The sequence below is a fragment of the Natrix helvetica genome (genome assembly GCF_964273705.1).
Source record: "Natrix helvetica genome assembly, chromosome: 7".
Lineage (NCBI taxonomy): Eukaryota > Metazoa > Chordata > Lepidosauria > Squamata > Natricidae > Natrix > Natrix helvetica.
Genome location: NC_138558.1, coordinates 17,914,116 through 17,933,972, shown reverse-complemented (window position 1 = coordinate 17,933,972; position 19,857 = coordinate 17,914,116). Strand labels below are relative to the sequence as shown.

The 19,857-nt window shown below is 39.5% G+C and overlaps 1 protein-coding gene across 2 annotated transcripts in view; it reads right to left on the bottom strand.

Annotated features, from left to right (window-relative positions):
- OPN4 (opsin 4) overlaps positions 1 to 19,499 on the bottom strand; it is a 38,353-nt gene extending 18,854 nt beyond the window's left edge. For both annotated transcript variants that reach the window (XR_014175957.1, XM_081960074.1), the window contains exons 1-3: positions 19,078 to 19,499; positions 5,631 to 5,767; positions 2,234 to 2,367 (exon numbers count right to left, since the gene is read on the bottom strand). Coding sequence is in view for 1 of the 2 variants with exons in the window: in XM_081960074.1 (XP_081816200.1) it covers positions 2,234 to 2,367; positions 5,631 to 5,767; positions 19,078 to 19,107 (301 nt within the window). In the remaining variant the exon portion in view is untranslated. The remainder of the gene's footprint in view (positions 1 to 2,233; positions 2,368 to 5,630; positions 5,768 to 19,077) is intronic.
- Positions 19,500 to 19,857: the final 358 nt, after the last annotated feature.

Sequence of the window (19,857 nt, the reverse complement as noted above, 5' to 3'; positions counted from 1 at the left end):
TTCAGACTATCAGAGGCCTGTTGTGCGTCTCCCTTTTATGAAAATGTACAACAGAAGGGACCCAAAAAATGTGCAAATGTCTATGGGGACTCCCCTCTTCTGAAATAGATTACTCCTAGGGCAGAGGTATCAAACTCATGGCTCACAAGCCAGATTTGTCACACACTGACCATGCCCATGTCTGTTTTAGTGAAGTCACGATACATCATGTGATGACAACGTGACACCACGAGTTTGGCACCCCTGTCCTAGGGCAAGTGTGGTCTCATTCTAGCCTGCTGATTCAGACGTTCTGGAAACAATTACTAGGAATCATTGATGCCAAGTAGATTGATATGATGGAACTTCATGGTTCAAGTTTTATTTTTATTATATTCTAGTGTTCATACATAGTGTGTGTGTGTACATTTGTGTACACTGTTTTCCCGAAAATAAGACCTCCCTGGATAATAAGCCCTCCCCCAAAATATTGCAACACAGCAGCAGCCATGAAGTGACCACACTCACTGCTTCCTGCACCTCAAACATAATAAGGCCTCCCCAAAAATAAGGCCAAGCGCTTATTTCAGGGGTCAAAAAAAATAAGACCTTGTCTTATTTTCGGGGAAACATGGTATACACATACATATACAGCTTTATGACTGAAGAATATTCTATTCAATTCTACACACAAACAAATAAAAGTTCTATTCTATTTTGCATAAGTCAGGCCCCACTTTAAGTACTATTCTGGGCATCATATTTTTTTAAAAAATAAATCAGAGAAATAGAACAGATGAAAAGGAGGGAAAGAAGGATGATCAAAGTATTGGAAATTAAGTATTGAGAGTAAGTTCGGAAAGAACTGGCATATCACCTTTGATGAACAATAACAGAGAAGATATGGCAGTAATTCTGAAATACTTAAAGGCTATTTCCATAGAAGATCACAATCTTCCTTGAAAAACCGATGACAAAGAAGCAGGTTTTAATTATGTCAGGAAATAGATCCAAACTATGAAACCATAATAGGAAGAAGTGGACTCTCATTTGTTGGATATATTTAAGCCGTTGATGAGTGGTTGTGTCTCAGGGATGCTTTAATAGTTGACTCTTACACGGGACAGGAGGGTTGGATTAATAATCCTTTCTAATTATGATTCCAAATATTGTTCTCTATTGATGCTGGGTACAGAATAATGATCTTAACTTAAAAGCAGGGAGACTCCACTGAATGTTAGGAAAAGTTTTTTTTTTAACTGTAAGAACAATTTGGCAATAAAAATAATTACCTGAGGGAACAATGAATTCCTTTTCAATGATATGTTCAAGTAGAAGTTATTTGTTCAACCATTGGATTGCTTTAATTCACATTTCTGTACTGAACAAAATGATGGATTTTTATTGTCAGAATGGACCATTTTAACTATAACTCTAGGACTTCTCTCATGATAAGATATGGAATCAGATGTTATATTAGTATAACAAGCAAATACATGCATCTCATATATTAGCTTGTTATATCTCATTTCATCTTTCTATATATAGCTTCTTCAAAGTAACGGGAAATGGTTGGTTATTGTTGGTTATTGTTATCCATCATTCTTCACGTTAACAGATACCGTATTTTTTGGAGTATAAGAAGCACCTTTTTCTCTCAAAAAAGAGGGTGAAAATCTGGGTGGGTCTTATACACTGAATACAGCATTTTTGCCATCCTGAAACCCTTCCCGCCTGTGCAAAAATGGCTATGCATAGCCTTTAGGAGGCTTCCAGAGTGCTCCTGGGGGCTGGGGGGGGGGCAAAATCAAGCAAAAAATGGCCCACTTTTTGCTCGTTTTCCCCCTCCCCAGCTCCAAGTAGCACTCTAAAAGCCTCCTAAAGGCACTGCATGCCCTTTTTTTTGACAAAAAATGGGCCCACTTTCACAAAAAAAGGACCATTTTGGGGAGGTCTGCAGAGTTCAAAACCTTTTTTTAAATTTGCCTCTTCAAAATCTTGGTGCGTCTTATACTCCGGTGCATCTTATAGTCTGAAAAATATGGTAATTGTGCAATTATTACATATTACAAATTCCTTTCCTTTGGGAGAGGTGCAAAAAAAAGGAATTAATTTGCTGATCAACGGTTAGGATGGTTGAAAAAAATGCAGTCTTGTTTGGTAATAGATATACAAACTTATAATTCCATTTGCAGATAACACGTCAAGGACGAACTTGATGCAACTGGAAAATGTAAAACTAATGGGAAAGCACCTGCGTCTCCAAGTACCCACTCCGTATGCAGACTGTTGAAAAAGCAGACTGGAGCTTGTGTTGCAGACATCAGAAAGTCACTTGCAGCTAAATTCATGATGAAATAATTTGCAGGTGTCCTCAGCCTCTTGTTGCTTCACCATTATCATCATCATCAATCATATAAAGGAGAAGAAAGTGTTTTGTTAGTTTCTGTTATAGTTACAAACTACCATTCATCAGATATATTGCAGAATAAAACTGTGCATAGGCCTTTCAAAATGAAAGCTGAAATACTGCACTAGAGCAGCAGACAATAATTTTTAAATAATCAGATGTTTAAAATCAAAATTAGAAAATTGTTTGTATTGTATCTTTTTCTGACTAAGGAATGTTGTAAATCCTGAATAAAACAGTTCAGATGTTGATATAGTACACTACTCTTCTGTACCTAGAAAACTGGAAAAATTACTTGGCAAAAGTGAAACATTTAAATAATGGCAGAAATAAATGTAAAATCTACTACTTCTCTAATCATCATTATCACCATTTTTATTATTATTATATTCGTTGTTTATATGTACACTCTTAAGCACTAAAGAAAAATTCCTCACACTTGGCCAATAAAGAATTCTTTTCTGTTCTGTTCTGTTCTACTCTACCCCCTTTATATTCTATATTCTATTCTATATTCTATAACACTCCACTGTACTCCTTCAGAGGTTCACTAGGCAAAACCTATTAGCATGGCAAAATATATATATTTTGATTGCAGTTATTTGTGGCTACATTCATGAGAAGTTATTAGAGAATCAGGGCACTGGGTAACTGTAGAACACGCATTAAATTAGAAGTCAGAAATTGCATGTTCCTCGGTTACACAAATTCTGAAATCTCTCACACTCAAAATTATTTTTCTTCTTCTTCTGTAGATATTTAAGTCCATCCCAACTTTATTGTGATTCTTTTTAAAATTCAAACTAGAAATCAAACCCAGTTTGAGTTTTTTTTTTTTGAATAAAATTTTTAATTAGTTTTACAAAGTTTTAAGGAAAAGGGTAATGGGTATGGTTACAAATTTTGACAGCTACATTATGCAGGAAATGGTACTCCCCCCGGTTCTCATAACTTTCACATGCTAATAAACAAGATAGTTATTACTTAACTATATTTTGACAGCTTATTTTTACCTTATATCTTCCACTAATTTCAATCATTTTATATCAAGCAGAAAAAGAAATTCCCTGTATCAGCAATTGCATTATTTTTCTAACTCACTTCTGTGATCTAAGTTTTCTCAATGTTGCCTCTCCCCCCCCCCCGCCAGCAAAGCCTCGGCACCTCCCGTATCTTGTGTGTCTCGTGTAGTATCATCAGCCTTATCTAGGAGAGCTTTGTTTTTTTCCATGAAGGCCTCTGCCTCCGTAGTTGTATTAATTCTAACTCTACTGCCCTCCCAGAATATCAGTATACCTTCTGGCAAAAGCCACCAGAACCAAACCCCTTTTTCAAATAGTTTTTTCGCTAAAAGCGAATATTTTTTTCTTTTATCTCTAACTTTCTTTGGGATTTGTTTCAGGATGACTATCTCTCTATCCTTGTATTTTAACATTTGCCTCCTTTGTGCATTCAGAATCTCATCTCTTGTAGTCTTTCTCAGAAATTTAATGTGAACCTCTCTTGGAACATTGTGTGTTCTAGCGTAAGCTGAATTAACTCTATAGACCAGGTCAATATCCCAACCCAACTGCTGTCTGTCTTTTTTAATATATTCAGCCAATAATTTTGTCATGATCTCCCTCAAATCTTCATCATCAGTCTCAATTACATTTTGAAATCTAAGGAAAAAAGACATCCTTTCAAATTCCATTTTTATCTGATGGTTCTCAAGTTCTAAGTTTCCTCTCTGGACTCCCCCTCACCTCCCCCCTCACCTCAGCCGTCCCCTCCTCCAAAACTTCAAGGATACCATTCAGTCGCAAGGCAGTTTTTTTTCCTACCTTAATGCCATCAGATTTCAGATTAACAGAGTTGGAAGGGACCAGGTCATTATTCTAGGTTTGTGTTTGTGTATGCATGTGTGTCCATAAATAGATATATACACACAGTCCTTCACACACATCAACACTTCTTCCATGTTCATGCAGGTTAACGTGTGCAAAATATAAGCAAACCAAGTACCGTGGATATATTTGCCAGCTAAGTTCTAGGCATGCAAACTCACTCAACTACTAATTAAGCTTGCCTTTTCTGATTTCCTCTCTGTATGGAATAGATGAAATCATGAATTAGTAATTGTTTGAAATCTACAGATTTCAAATATTTCATTGCAGTTTGTTAGCAAAGCATGCATAGTACAGAAACGTGTATGTTATTGAGATGTCTGTTAAAAATAGACAAATTTAGAACATGTGTAATATTAGGAACTGTTTATACAAAATGTGTATATTATGCAAATTTGCAACAAAACTAAATGTGCTTGGAGGTGGCTAGTGTAGAATTACATGTACTGTTTGCAGCAACATTTTTAAAAATACAAAGTCCAATTTGCAAAAAGAAAAAACTGGGGAAAAATGAAATTGATATTCACCATCTATTGTAAGGAATAAAACGAGGAATTCCTGTGCTCTTAATCAAAAAGTTTCTGGCCTGAATATGAGATGTTGGTACAGGTATCCTCAACTTACAACCTCTATTGAGAATTTTCATTGTTTAGAAAGGAGTTGAGAGAGTCACTCCCAATTTTATGACTTTTGGTTATTAAGCAAATCACTGCTTTTAAGTGGATTATGTGGTCACTAAGCAAATCTGGCTTCCCTGTTGACTTGCTAGTTGGAATCATGCTGGGAAAGTCACAAATGGCAATCACATGACCCCAAAAAACACCGCAGTATGAGATATGACCTGTATGGATACCCATACAGGTACCTATTTACCTGTATGGGTAAATACAGGAAGTCCTTGACTTATGACCATAGTTGAACCCAAAATTTAGACTGCTAAGTGAAAACTTTGTTAAGTGAGTTTTGCCCCACTTTACGACTTTTCTTGCCACATTTGTTAAGTGAAATGTTGCAGTTGTTAAATTAAATCACCTGACCATTTATGATGGTACATCCTGTGTGAAAAGTGTCAGATTCGATTGCAACCCGTGGAGATGCTGCAACCATCGTAAGTGTGAGTACTGGTCATAAGTCACTTTTTTTGCAATCCCTTCCTAACTTCAAATGACCACTAAATAAATGGCTATAATGTTAAGAGGAACAAACAGATCTGCCCGTCCTAATCTCACCCAATCTGCTGTTCTATGGGAGCAGAATAAAAAAAAGAGGACAGAAGAACTATTGGCTGAACAGAGCACCAATGGAGACTTGTTCCCTCTTCCTTCATCCCTATCCCTAGCTTGTGAAAACTATACCTGTAAAATGCATAGAGGACAAGGAGATTTCCTATTATTCCAACACAACCAATGGCCAGAACACAAGAGCCTACAGTGTATAGGACATGGTCAGGAGCATCCACTTTAGTCGGGCGACCACTTGCCGTAGTGTGGTTCTGGAAGTAAAATAGCAAAAGAACAAAGTATTATTAAAATTAACATTTTATTACTGGTTCAGAAATTGAATGTTGCTGTTCTGACCTAGGCTTCCTGGGACAGTACAAATCACATGCTTAACCCCAAAACCCCTCTTTTTATTTCAATTATGTTCATTAACAGCCCATAATGAGTCAAAAACAGTTTGTAAAGAGTCCGACAGAAGTCTGCCAGTCTTTTGGGATAAGGCTGATAAGCAACCACCTTTATCTCTCTTGAAATGCTGTCAAAGACATAATTGCCAATTAGCTTTGCAAGGCCATACGGAGCAGAGAGTCAAAATGGAGCTTCAGAATGAACAAAGTTGCTTCCTGCAAAGGCTCATGTCTTTGCTCCTCCTTTATGTCTTATGGGAGGAGTCAACCATCTTCAAGCCTTACTCCCAAGTCGCCCCTTTTGTCTTAACTGTTCTTGCCTTCTGTCAGTTCTACGCATATGCACACTGGGAAGAGGCTGCCCCTGTTCCTCTGCCTCGCTGATGTCGAATTCTGGAGGTGGCACATAACTCCCAGATGGCCCTGGCCCCCTCTCCCACCAATGCAGAGCTCTCCAGGACTGGCCCATGTTTCTCCACAACCTCCTTATTGTCCGACTCTGCTGCCAGCTCTGCAGACCGCCAGCAGACCACAACAGTTGTATACATACATACAAATATATGCAGACATATATACACACACAATAATAGAAGCGTATATTCATTTCAATAGAAGACTCTGAATCAACCAATGCTTTATTTCCATCATCAAGTCTTGGGATATTTAATTAGCCAGACCTACTAGCAACTTTGGATACAGTATATTTCAATATCCACAGAAGTGAGATTCTGAATTATTTTTCTTAACAAGGACAGATGCTGTATCAGCAGCAAGGAGCATCCCAAGTCCAATAGCAATAGTACTTAGCAATAGCACTTAGACTTACATGCCACTTTACAATGCTTTACAGCCCTCTCTAAGTGGTTTACAGAGTCAGTCTCTTGCCCCCAACAATCTGGGTCCTCATTTTACCAACCTTGGAAGGATGGAAGGCTGAGCCTGGTGAGATTCGATCTGCCAACTTGCAGGCAGCCAGCAGTCAGCAGAAATACCCTGCAGTACTGCATTCTAACCACTGTGCCACCATGGCGCATAACATTATTCCACCCATCAATTATGGACTCTCCCAACTAGATGTTACAGTGATAAGGATTGAAAAGAAGAGGAGTAAAATGTTTTCTGGAAACATCATGTTTATGTGGTTGTTGTTTTTTTCTTAGCAGGATTCAGCTGCTCAGCGATAAGATAGAAATGACATTTTCTTGAACAGGTAACCTTCGACTCATTGTGGTGGACAAGTCAGGCCAATGTGTTGTTTGTGGGAGACACACTCACATTGTTCAACATTGAATATTGCTGCTGATAGATTAGTTGCAAAACTGTTGCTTGAGCCTGGTCCATGGTCATCTCAGCAAGCACCTTACAGAAGGGCAGTTACCAATGACACCAGCAAGGACTCACTGCCGCACATACTGATTATGAATTTGAAGGTTTATTTTCTGTAATTCTTTGGCCCACAAAGAGCAATGTGAGGTTGGATGTACATTATAGGGGAAATGAGAAAGAACTTCACAATTAATGCAGAAAATGAATTAATCGAAAATGGCTGCTTAGGTGATTCATGGGGCTTAAAACCACTAATTTTTTTCGTTTTTACCAAGATGCTGAACTCTAGTTTTAAGGGGAAAAGATTTTCAAGAAAAGCTGCTAATAGAAATTTTGGAGGACAAGAAGCTGGGGAAGAAAAAGGTACTGGACCACAGAAATTCTTTCACTGTCTCATCTTCTATCCCTTATGGGAACCATCATGAAACTACACAATTTATTACTTTTCCTTTTTAGCACTTCCCACAAAGTGTAAAAATTGGCAGAACTAAAGTCCTTCGCAACTGGTTCTTCCTCATACTGGTAAAAAACGAGTAACACTAGCATTATGAGCCGCGATAGTCAAGTCACAACTGAGACGAACCCGAGGACAGATATTTAGGAATTGTTATTGTAATTGTTTAATTAAATGATTATTAAAAGCATTTGCATATTGCTTCATTTCTGGTAGAAAATTCCAATGCAGTTTATCAAGCGTGTATTTCCTTTGAAATAAAAATAATAAATATAAGATTAGTGGCAAGGATGGCCTGCTACAGGTTCGCCTGGTTTTGGGAAAACCTGTAGCTAGTGTTATGGCTGGTAACTATAACAAATCCCACTCTGGCTGGGCCCTCCCCTCCCCTCCCCTCCCAAGAGTCTCCACGCAGCCCGTTTTGGATGTGAGGTAAGTGCAGAGCCCATGTGGAGACTCGGGGAGGGCAAAAAAACTGGCGTCCTCGAAGTTCTGGAAGGCCGGAAACAGGTCCGTTTCTAGCCTCCGGAGGCGAGGCGAAGCAGTTTTAATCCTCCCAGAGGCTTGAGGAGGCCACTAGGCCACGCCCACCATGGCCACGCCCACCTAGCAACCGGGCAGAGAATCCATTGCTGAAATATTTGAAGCCCACCCCTGGTTAGTGGGTGGTGAAGTGATTTTGGAAAGCTAAGCAGGTAGAAACAGAACAGTACTTGGGTAGGGAAATCAGGCTGTCGATTAGCATCCAGGAAGGCACTATCAAGCCACTGCCATGTTGTTGCCAAGAAAATAACACAGTTGTGTCCATATGGTGACAAGGATATGAGACTGATCTGAGAGAATGTTTATTTCTTGAAGCAAAACTAAAGCATGTTGCAGTGCACAGGTACAGCCATTCTCTAAGGATCTCCTATAAAGAACTGTCTCCGTGCCAGACATTCATAGTCTACAGCAAATGAACTATCAAAATTCAAACATGCCTCCTGAAATTGTTCCAGTGATAAATTATCTTTGTATTTTAGCCAAGAACACAAACAAAATGGATCATTAAGCAAATCAAATCAGAGTTCCCACATGCTGCACAAATTATACTTTGGATGCAATTTATGTGAAAACCTTGCTCACCAGAGAAGAATATAATGCTATGAAAGGTGAAAGGAAATAGAAAAAAAGAGAACATTTGGAAGAGAAGGACTCAGTTACAGTGATGATGGGTGCCACATTGAAAGACCTGACCCATGTTGAAAAGGAAGGAAGGAAGGAAGGAAGGAAGGAAGGAAGGAAGGAAGGAAGGAAGGAAGGAAGGAAGGAAGGAGTCTGTCTGTCTCTCCATCCGTCCATCCATCTAGCTATCTGTTTGTCTATCTACCATAAACCAGTAATCCATCCACCCATCCTAACGGTTAACACCAGCTTGATGGCACATAATCAATCAATCAATCAATCAATCAATCAAAATGATGATGTTTTCATTGCCTGTAAAGATGGGTAATTGTGCTACATTGCTATTTTATAATGATTTTTTTTTTGTGGTAGAGCAGTGCGATGAACAGCTATCAGTATACTATGAAGAGGAGAAACTTGGAATATGATATTTAAATGCAATGCTTGAATATATTCCTAAGAATGTACACAGAGAAAAATACTCTCTTTGCTTTAAATAATATCAAAGTACTTCTGGAGAGCCAAAATTCGGAAAAGGGATATAAAGTTTTTCAAGAAAAAGGGTTGGAGAAACATATCACTATCTCAAAACATCTCCAAATAGAGAGAAAAATACAACTGTTTGTTGTAACAGTTTGCTTAAAATGTGTTAGTAAAAACACCCTCAGTCAACCATCTGTTACTGTTGAGTCCAAATTCATTTGCCCATTAAAAGGTTTAATAATATATTTGATGTCTTATATAAGCTACAAATCCCATTCATTTTTTTCCCCTCATGGAAAAATTAAACATCTATTGAATGGCATACTAAACTTGAATGTGGATTAGTATTTCAAAACTGGAGAGAATTTTGTTTGGATTAAATTAAGATACTGTTTCAGTTTCATTGTTGGACTGGCATATTTAACGTTTCTATTTTTAGATTAACCTCCATAATGCTTAAGAAAAATATGGCAAGAAAACAGTTTATGTAACTTAAAGAGTTTCAGTTGCACATGAATATATATTTGAATATAAAAATAAGATAAAGTAAGCTGCAATCCCTGCTTTGGTGCAGAAAACATATACTGGTAACTTATATGTCCTAAATAAAACCAGGTGTGCCACATAATATTACATTCCTACTTGGCAGTGAACAAACAGAACAGCTCAATTTATGTAACTGACATTATCTCATAATTCCTGGTACACTGACACACATAGATTAATATTTTGAGTCACTCTTTAGATATGGTTGACAGTAGTACATGACAGCTATAAGCGTGATCGACACCAAAGCATGATGGAACAAAGAAGGGAATAGTGCAAATACTGGTATCAGCTGACAGGTCTTATAAGGTTGTATCACTGGATTTCTTTTTCTTTAAACGTGCAGACATTTCCTACTTAGCTATTCAGGGAGTAGCAGATATAAAACTGTATTTTGATTTTGGCAGCTAAAATGTTAGTTTATTGCTTTATTTGGCTCCCCAAGGCTCCCAGACTAGGTAGGCAGGCTGAAGTCATATTTTTCAAACCAACAGGAGAACAAAATTAAGTTCACCTAGAAGTTTCTTGAAAAGGAGATGGCCAAATTTATTTCCTTTATCTATTCCCATATAAAGGTAAAGGTTCCACTCGCACATATGGGCTAGTCATTCCCGACTCTAGGGGGCTCATCTCTGTTCGAAGCCAAAGAGCCAGCGCTGTCCGAAGACATCTCCGTGGCAATGTGGCCAGCAGGACTAAATGCCAAAGGCGCACAGAACGCTGTTACCTTCCCACCAAAGGTGGTTCCTATTTTTCTACTTGCATTTTTACATGCTTTCGAACTGCTAGGTTGGCAGAAGCTGGGACAAGTGATGGGAGCTCACTTCTTTATGCAGTGCTAGGGATTCTAACTGCCAAATTGCAGATCTTTTTGATCGACAAGCTCAGTATCTTAGCCACTGAGCCACCGTGTCCCTATATTCCCATATAACCCTTCAAGAAATCCAAAACAATTTCTTTCTGATTGCATCCTTGGGCCCCTGATGAGTGGAAGGTAGAATTCTGACCCCAACAGTCATTCAAGGCATTTCTATAGCTCTGATTCCAAATTGACAAGAGGTGATTCTGTCCAATTTGACATGAGCTGGAAGCGTAACTTGTCTATTTAATTCTTTTCTTCTATATCCTGAGTCAAATTTGATAAAACGTGCTCTCTCGGTCTTTGTTTTCTCTTTCTAAGTATATATAATTTAAAATCCCATTATTCTTTAAAAAGCAACAGCAGATTCAGAAACAAGGCAATTTGCGTTTCCTACCCTTGGAGAATATTTAGGGTAGAACATTCAGTCTGAAACAATCTGAAATCACACGCTGGACACAAGACAACAGGCTGGCAACAGCAGCACATGCAGCTTAAAAACTAAATCTGTGTCCTAATGTAGCGCTTAATGTTCAATAATGGGGATGTGGAGCAGGAGGGAGCATACTGGGAACCTGATTATGCTCAAATACATCTCTAAACATCCAGCCCTAAGCTAAATGCTACGTATAATCTCTCAGGCTGTGTATAATGAATTAAGAAAGAAGCACTGGATGAAAAAGACAGCAACAGAGAGGAGGGGAAAGGCTAATAACGTGATAATCTTCCATACCTCCTGCAAAGTCTGAAGGAGAGTCTTGGAATAATCAGTGATGCAAAAGTATTTGGGACACATGACTGCTTTCTCTGCATGGCAGAATTCCAAGAATGAGATTCTCTTCCGTAACTGATTCAGTTAATGTCCTTACTTTTTTAGTCCACCATCTGGTCAAGAGAGCATTTTTTCAGGCATACATTAAACAGCCTGAGTTTTATTTCAGCTGACTGGACTGTTTTAATTCATTTTAATCTTCCGCACTGATTTTTCTCAAGTCTATTAATGAACTGCACTATTTTTTTTCTCATTTCAACGAATCAGCTTTAACTATTTTCCTTTGTGTTTTTTTTTACTTTGTGTTGCTAAATCTATTTATCATTCTTTCCACATTTGATGGTAACTACTAGACCTCTATGAACTTCTCCCTTTTGCCTAATTCAAGCATTGTCTGTTGCACAGGAACTAAACTGACAATATAGAACAGGAGGACTAGCCTAAGAAGCAAAGTAATTCCAAAAACCACTCAATCATTGTTTATTAAATAAGTTAAAATTGACAGAGGCTAGCTTCTCATAAAGGGGCGTGGTGGCTCAGTGGCTAAGAAAGGTCACCAGTTTGACGGTTTGAATCCCTAGTGCCGCTCCCATTACTTGTCCCAGCTTCTGCCAATCTAGCAGTTTGAAAACATGTAAAAATGCAAGTAGAAAAATAGGGACTACCTTTGTGGGAAGGTAATAGCGTTCCATGCACCTTCAGCGTTTAGTCATGCCAGCTACATGACCCCGGAGACGTCTTTGGACAGCGCTGGCTATTCAGCTTTGAAACGGAGATGAGCACCGCCCCCTAGAGTTGGGAACGACTAGCACATATGTGTGAGGGGAACCTTTACCTTTAGCTTCTCATAAAATATTGTTCAGAAATCATCACAATAAGAAAGAAGAATAACCACAAAGAAGTGACTCATATTTTCACTTAATGAGTATAAGCATCCCAAACCTATCATTTATATGAAATTAATCCATAAACCTAACAAAAATCTGGAATTGTCTTCCACAACTTGGTATCTAGAAGACATATTAAAGCTGAGTTCTCAGCCAGTATGTGGAAGGTTAGTGAAAACTATCTTATATGTGGCTATGTTGCGCACAACTTTCTTTATTTCAGAAATAGAACGAGAAGACTGTTATCTGGGGACAGGGAAATAGAACAATTACATCAATTCTATTCTGTAAATAACAGTTGAGAACTGAACAAGTCTTGGTTGATCAAATCTTCAGTCTATTGAGGACTGATTTGAATGAAGCAGCGATAAAGAGGAAGTGATGGAGAGACTAATTGTAGCTATTTGTTGAACAGGCACAAAAATAAGGTCGCATGCTGAACTATATAATTTTTCTACACTGGGGTGGAAACTTTCCTACTTTTCCAATCTTACTTTTCAATGAGCTACCATATGGGCTGGTAGGCTGTGGCTGGCTAAAGAAATCCTGAATTCTTCTACCCCAGGGCTGTCAAACTCCCGGCCTGTGGGCCAGATGCATCACGCACTGACCATGCCCGGTTTAGCAAAGGGGGAAAATGTCCTGATATGTTACGTGATGCCGCTGTGACAGGGATGAGTTTGACACCCCTGTTCTATCCTAGCAAAATAGTTCCGTGTGCCTTTGGCATATAGCCAATGACCATGGAGATGAGCATAGCATCTTAAGAGTTTACATGACTGGACAGGGAAACCTTGTTTTATATTCTTCTGCCTGATGCAAGTCACATAGGTGTAATAGGTGAACAGCAGGTGTCACCAGTGCCATATCACGTTGGAGAAGCCTGTTGTATAATGATAGCAATAGCATTTAGACTTACAGAGTAAGCATTTTGCCCCCAACAATTTGGGTCCTCATTTTACTAACCTTGGAAGGATGGAAGGCTGAGTCAACCTTGAGCCTGGTGGGATTTGAACTGCCAAATTGCAGTCAGCCGGCAGTCAGCAGAAGTAGCCTGCAGTATTGCACCCTAACCACTCCGCCACCAAGGCAATAATTTGAGTAAACAAACAGTATAGGGCAGTCAGGACTAATGTTTGTTATCTAGTGTATGTTATATTTCAGCAAACCCTATTATCATAATAATCATACTAAAAAATGTAAGAGGAAATGGATACATATGGAATTAGAAAAGTTATTAAAATAATTGAAGTTTAAACATTTAGTAATATATATTAATCACTAGCAGGTATACGTTGATATACATACAAATGTACAGGCACAGATTATGATGGGGAGATGCCATTCTAGTGCCCAAGTTATATACTATTTATAATTTGTATAATAGATCAATGTTGGTATATATTTAGTACTTAGGAAGTAACCAGTCTGTCATAATTTTATCAACAGAAAATAGAAAACTGGGTTTTGTTCTATGTTTTTTAATTTTTCCTGTTCATTTCTAACTAAAAGTTTAAAAAGTAAATTATCATAAAATTTGAAAGTATTGCTTGGCTATCCCAAAGATGCTTTTTTTCAAAAGGCAACAAGACTTTCTGGTTTTTCTTTAAAGACGTTTCACTTCTCAGCCAAGAAGAATTCAGAGCTGAAGCTTCTTGGATGACTTCAAAGAAAATCCAGAAAGTCCAATTACAGTAGAACTTCTGGCCATGAACACTTCTGACCACGACCGAATTGGGTTTTTTGTAAGTGCCAAATTTCCTGTTGTTTGTTTGCAAACAACAGCGACCCACGTGTGGCTGCTGCGTTAATTTTGGTTAGGTTCGTGTCACGACCAAATCGGGTTGCGACCAAAGTTATGGAATGAATTAATAGGTTGTGACCAGAGGTTTTACTGTACCTCTTGAAAAAGCACCTTTGGAACAACCATGACTGAGAATTTCCATAGCCATTGCTTGGCTGCAGATTTCAATTACAGAGCTAAGGTAAAACACTTAAAAGACTTTTTTTTTTTTAAAGAAAATTTTAGATAGCTTTCAGGCATAAAAGTTTTTTGAAGGCAAATCCACAACGGCAGAAAAAATGCGCAGCAGTTTCGATGCATTTTCAAGTAAATGCTATATGAAGCATTGTATAGTCCTAATATTATCTTTTCTAACAATTTCTAAAAATTGAAAACTGCTATAATGATTAGAGTTAGATTAGGATTGGAGAGCTCTAAATTCATTTCGGGCTTCAGCCATGAAAATTCACTGCGTGACTCTAAGCCAGACAGTCTCTATCAGGTTGTTGTTGTTGTGGGACAATTTGGAGGAGAAAATGGTACATAGGCTACCTTGAACTCCTGGAGGAGCTAATAAATAAATTGTTACATATTATTTTGTCTCTTTCAAGAGCAAATGGTTTAAAGGAGTTAAATTGAGCTGAAAAGCACCGTTGTGACAAATCCTTTAAATGTTTTTGATGAAACAAACCATGATCTTAGTAAAGATTTGGCAAGCTCCCACGAGATCCCTCTGAGCAAGATAAACGCACGAGAGTACTGTGGTCTGCTGGATTTGCAATTGGCTGTAATAATGCGCCGAAAGAATGCTTGTAAATGGTTATGCTTTGAGTGGAACCTCCAGGGATCTTGTCCCAAGGCTATTCCACTTTATTAGATATTTATAAGCAAGCTACAGGATAATGGAATGAAAAGAATAGAGATAAAATAAACAAGTAGGAGCATTGGCTAACACATAAGAGGCAAAATCAAAATTTAAAATTATCTCCGTACGCTTGGGCACTGCCTCAAATTAATAGGGTGATATTGACAAGGTCCTGCATCTGAGCAGTTAAATGCATACATATAGGACTAGAGATGTCACAGTAAAGATGAAAATGATCTAAGCCAGGGATCACCAATCTTTTGGACCTCAGGGACTATTAAACTCATAATTTGAAATCCTGCAAACCACTAATATATATATTTTTAAAGTAGATAAATAGTATTTAGCGCGATATAAAAATGCAAATAATTTTTCTTGCGGACCACTGATTGCTGACCACTTATCTAAGTTACTAGCTGAAGAAGCAATGTATTTTGATGGTTAAAAAGACGAATGCAGTTTGGGCTGTCTTAACAGAAGCCCTTCAGCCAGATCATGGGAGGTAATCATTCATTGTATTCTGCTTTAATTAGATGCCACTTGGAATGTTGTGTATATATTCTGAGTCCCTTCATTGAAAAGAAAATGTGTGAACAAGTTTAAAGGAGAACATTTATAAAAAAAACTAGAAACCAAGACCTTTGAATTAAAGTGTGTGTGTGTGTGTGTGTGTGTGTGTGTGTTTCCCTTGCAAAAGAAACTAAATGGTGAGCTATAATGGTCTACAAAATATCTTAAAAATGTAGTGAGTAAAGAGGACAACAAGCTTATTCTACTCTGAAAATGAGGGCAAAGGAAAGGCCTTTTTAAAAAGGGGAAATTCGCCTGAATATTAGAAGAAACTTCCTGATTAAGAGTTCTTAAACACTGGAACAATATGTCTTGCTTAGGGTGGACTCTCCTTTAAGGCTTTCAAATGAAGGTTGAGTAGCTGTGGATACTTGATGTTGAAATTTAGTGTATGGAGCAGAAGGCGGAACTGGGTTATGTATCAAAGCCTTTCAACATTTTAATACAACCAATTCCAAGTCTACAACATGCAGTGAAAACATTTATAGAAAAAAAAATAGCATTGCAACTCTAATTGCCAGTTCAGATAATGACCCAAAATGGTATGTTACACGCTGGGCAATATAACTCTCCTGGGTTATAGAAAGGGCAGTAGATCGGAACCAACTTCCACACCATTCATTGCAATGACAGAAGAGATGCCAAAAGATATAAGTCTACATCTTACATAGAGCTGTCTACATAGAGCTGTGATGGTGAAGGGATTAGAATGCAGTAGTGCAGGGCTAACTCACTGCTCACTCCAGGAGTTTGATCCCGACTGACTCAAGGTTGACTCAGCTTTCCATCCTTCTGAGGTTGGTAAAATAAGGACACCAGACTGTTGGGGGCAATGTACTGACTCTGTAAAGTGCTTAGAGAGGGCTGTAAAGCACTGTGAAGTGGTATATAAGTCTAAGTGCTATTGCTAGTGCTATCTTCCAGATAAAGAGTAGTTTTTAAAATGAGGTGCATAGCTAATAAACTGCAAATAGAACAAGCTAGATAATATCTATTTCTGAGGTTTATTTACAACTGTTCATAAAAAGGTAAAGGTTCCCCTCACACATATGGGCTAGTCGTTCCCAACTCTAGGGGATGGTGCTCATCTCCATTTCAAAGCCAAAGAGCCAACGCTGTCCGAAGAAGTCTCCATGGTCATGTGGCTGGCATGACTCAACGCCAAAGGCACACGGAATACTTTTACCTTCCCACCAAAGATGGTTCCTATTTTTCTACTTGCATTTTTACATGTTTTCAAACTGCTAGGTTGGCAGAAGCTGGGACAAGTAACGGGAGCTCACTCTGTTACGCAGCGCTAGGGATTTGAACCGCTGACCTTTCTCATCGTCTTGGCCACTGACCTTAATCTATAATTGTATTGTCCTGGAATATAAAAGAGGCTAGATTCTGATGGCATATATAATTATTTTCCCAGCAGAACAGAAAGCTGTGAGTTTCTGTGCTTGACTGATCTTTCATAAATTTCTTATTAAGTTTTTACACACTCAAAAATATATATCAAGTATCCCCATTAAAAATCGTTATTTTCTAAACTTTCCACTCAGCTGATAATTGCTACTCTCTCTTGGTTCAGTTAATGGAATTCCATCTTATACTTCTTAAGAGTATACTCTGGGGTTGTATAAATACTTGCATCCCTCCATCAACAGTATTAATTATATGAAGAACTCAAAAAGATGTAAATGCTCCAAGTTCTAACAGTTGAAATGATACATAGGCAGACAAGAAAGTCCTGAAACATATATAAACTTTTATTGATTTGTAATTGCATTATGTGCTGACTGTCACTTCAGAAGATAATTTATTTGGAAAAGCTCACATTAGGACATAGAACATCAAGTTGGAAGGGACCTGTGAGATGGGTGTCTATACAAATTGAATAAATAAATACACCACAAATTCCTAATCCTAGCAAGTCATTTCACTACCACTACAAAAAAAAAGTAAGCTCTTTTTGAAGATGATAACAAATCTGGAAGTCAGTGAAGTGGCAATCTAAATCTTTCTAATAAATCCCTCAAGCTAAGTAACTTGTTCCTTAAGAAATTGGCCCCTTTCCCCATTCTGTCTCACAATATACGAGAGCAATCTTAATGCCTTAGTAAGAATGTTTGTCAGCAAGGAATATATTCCTATTTGTTAAAAACCCCAAACATGCCTATATCTGCTTAACTAGATATAAGACATATTGAACTCCTATGATAACACAAATAGAATTACGCTGTTTTCAGGCACAACTGTTCAAAGTCTACAGAACTTCCACCCTAGAAAGCTGCTTTTTCTCCACACATTTTTAATGTCATCCCCCACAAAAAACCCAACTCTAAGAACAACCATAGGAAACATAGGAATTTTACAAGAAGATCATTTCATCTGGAAATTTAAGAGAAAAAAGGCAGAGCAATCATGAATTGCTTTTTGTAGTGCTAGGAGCTGTCCATCTGAAAGTACTCAAAGTCTAAGAATGAGGCAGTAAAAACTACAGCAAAGTCTCCAGCCAAGAGAGACTCCAAGAAGTTTTCTTCCTGGTTTATTTATTGCCTTTTTCTGGATAAGAAAAGTTGATTTCAAATCTCATTCTAGGGCAGTGATTGGTGCTTCCAAGCAGTGCTTGGCGTTTTGCAGTGAAACCTGCTTATGGTTAGGCTTTAGCATCAAATGACCAGTAACTATTAAAGCAACTCCCATTCATAGATATTCAGGGATTTCTGAGTAAATTGCGGCCCAGAGAGGCTGCTTGCAGGCACATCATTCTCTCTGCCACAAGCAGAGGACTTCGATGTCCTGAAGCATATCTCCTTGTTGTTCTTTTTAGGGCAGCCTTCCTCTAGTGTAGCCTGATATTCGTCAGATGCTGCTGGATGGAGGAGAGGAGTTTTCCAAGTTGCGGTCCCAGCACACTTGGAAGAGCTCTGAAGAAACAAAAGGTGCGCTAAGAGCAGCAGGGAGGGAGAGAGAGAGAAGAAGAAGAAAAGGAGAAAGAGAAGAAAGAATGTGAGGGAGGGAAGGCAGGAGGGAAGAAGAGGAAGAGATGGAGGAAGAGTGGAAAGAAGAGGAGAGAGGGAGAGAGAGGGGGAGAGATGGAGGAAGAGAGGAAAGGAGAGAGAGGAGAGAAAGAGAGAGGGAGGGAGAAAGAGGAAAGGAGAGAGGAGGGGGAGAGAGAGAGAAGGGGAGAGAGGAGAGAAAGAGAGAGGGAGAGGAAAGGAGAGGGAGAGAGAGAAGGAGAGAGAGAGGAAGAGAGGGAAGGAGAGAAAGAGATGGAGGAAGAGAGGAAATGAGACAGAAGAGAAAGAGAGAGGAAGAGGGGCGAGAAAGAGAAAAGAAGAGAGGAGAGGGAGAGAGAGAAGAAGAAAGGGAAGAAGAGAAAGAGAGAGAAATAAGGCGGGAGGGAGAAAGGGAAGGAAGGAGAGATACAATTTGTTTTCTCCTCTCGCTTGAGCGGGTGCTACCCCCTCATACTTACCTGCCGGTACCTTCCTTCCATAACGCTCATCCGATCCCTCTGGCGCCGCTGTGCCAGGCTGGCTAACGTAAGACGCCAAAGAATCCGCTTCTCCGCTTCCCACGCTCCACCGACGAACTCGCGGCTTTTGGTCCAGTCGTCCCGCGGGCGGACGAAGCGAACCCCAGGCTCCGCTGCCTGCGGCCGGCACTTCCAACTCGGCCGGGAGACGGAGGCAGTTGCGGAGCCTCCACGCCCGGGCGAGTCTATTTAATCTCCCCGCCCCCCCCCCGCCCCCCGTCCCGGTAATCGAGCAGACGCCCCGCCACGCGCAGGCTTTTCCCGCCTCCCCCTCCCCGGGGTCCGGGGCGTCTAGCGGGAAGCGAATGAGAGCAGAGCTACGGAGAAAGAGGAAGGCGGGGAGGGGGTGAGAGAAGGCCGGAGGAAGCCCGGCGTCCAGAAACCGGCGCGCAGCCCATCCCAGACGAATCTTCGCGGGCATTTCGCGGGCTTTGGGAGCGCAGGTGCGGCGACTGGAAGTGAGGGAGCGGGAGTGGGACGGTACCACTTGCGGGTGGAGCCCCCCCCCCGAGAGATCGATTCCAGTTTGGATTGCAGATTCTTTTGATGGGCAGCTGCTAAGAAAGCGGGGTGGGTGGATTGAGGGAGAGGGAGAGAGAAGCGCCCGTGAAATGACTCCTGCAAGAGGAACGGAGGAGGGAGCGGCTGGGTCGGAATGGAAAGATGGCGGGAACAATTCTCAGCTTTTTATCAAATTAACGAACTTCTGAGTTGGCGGTG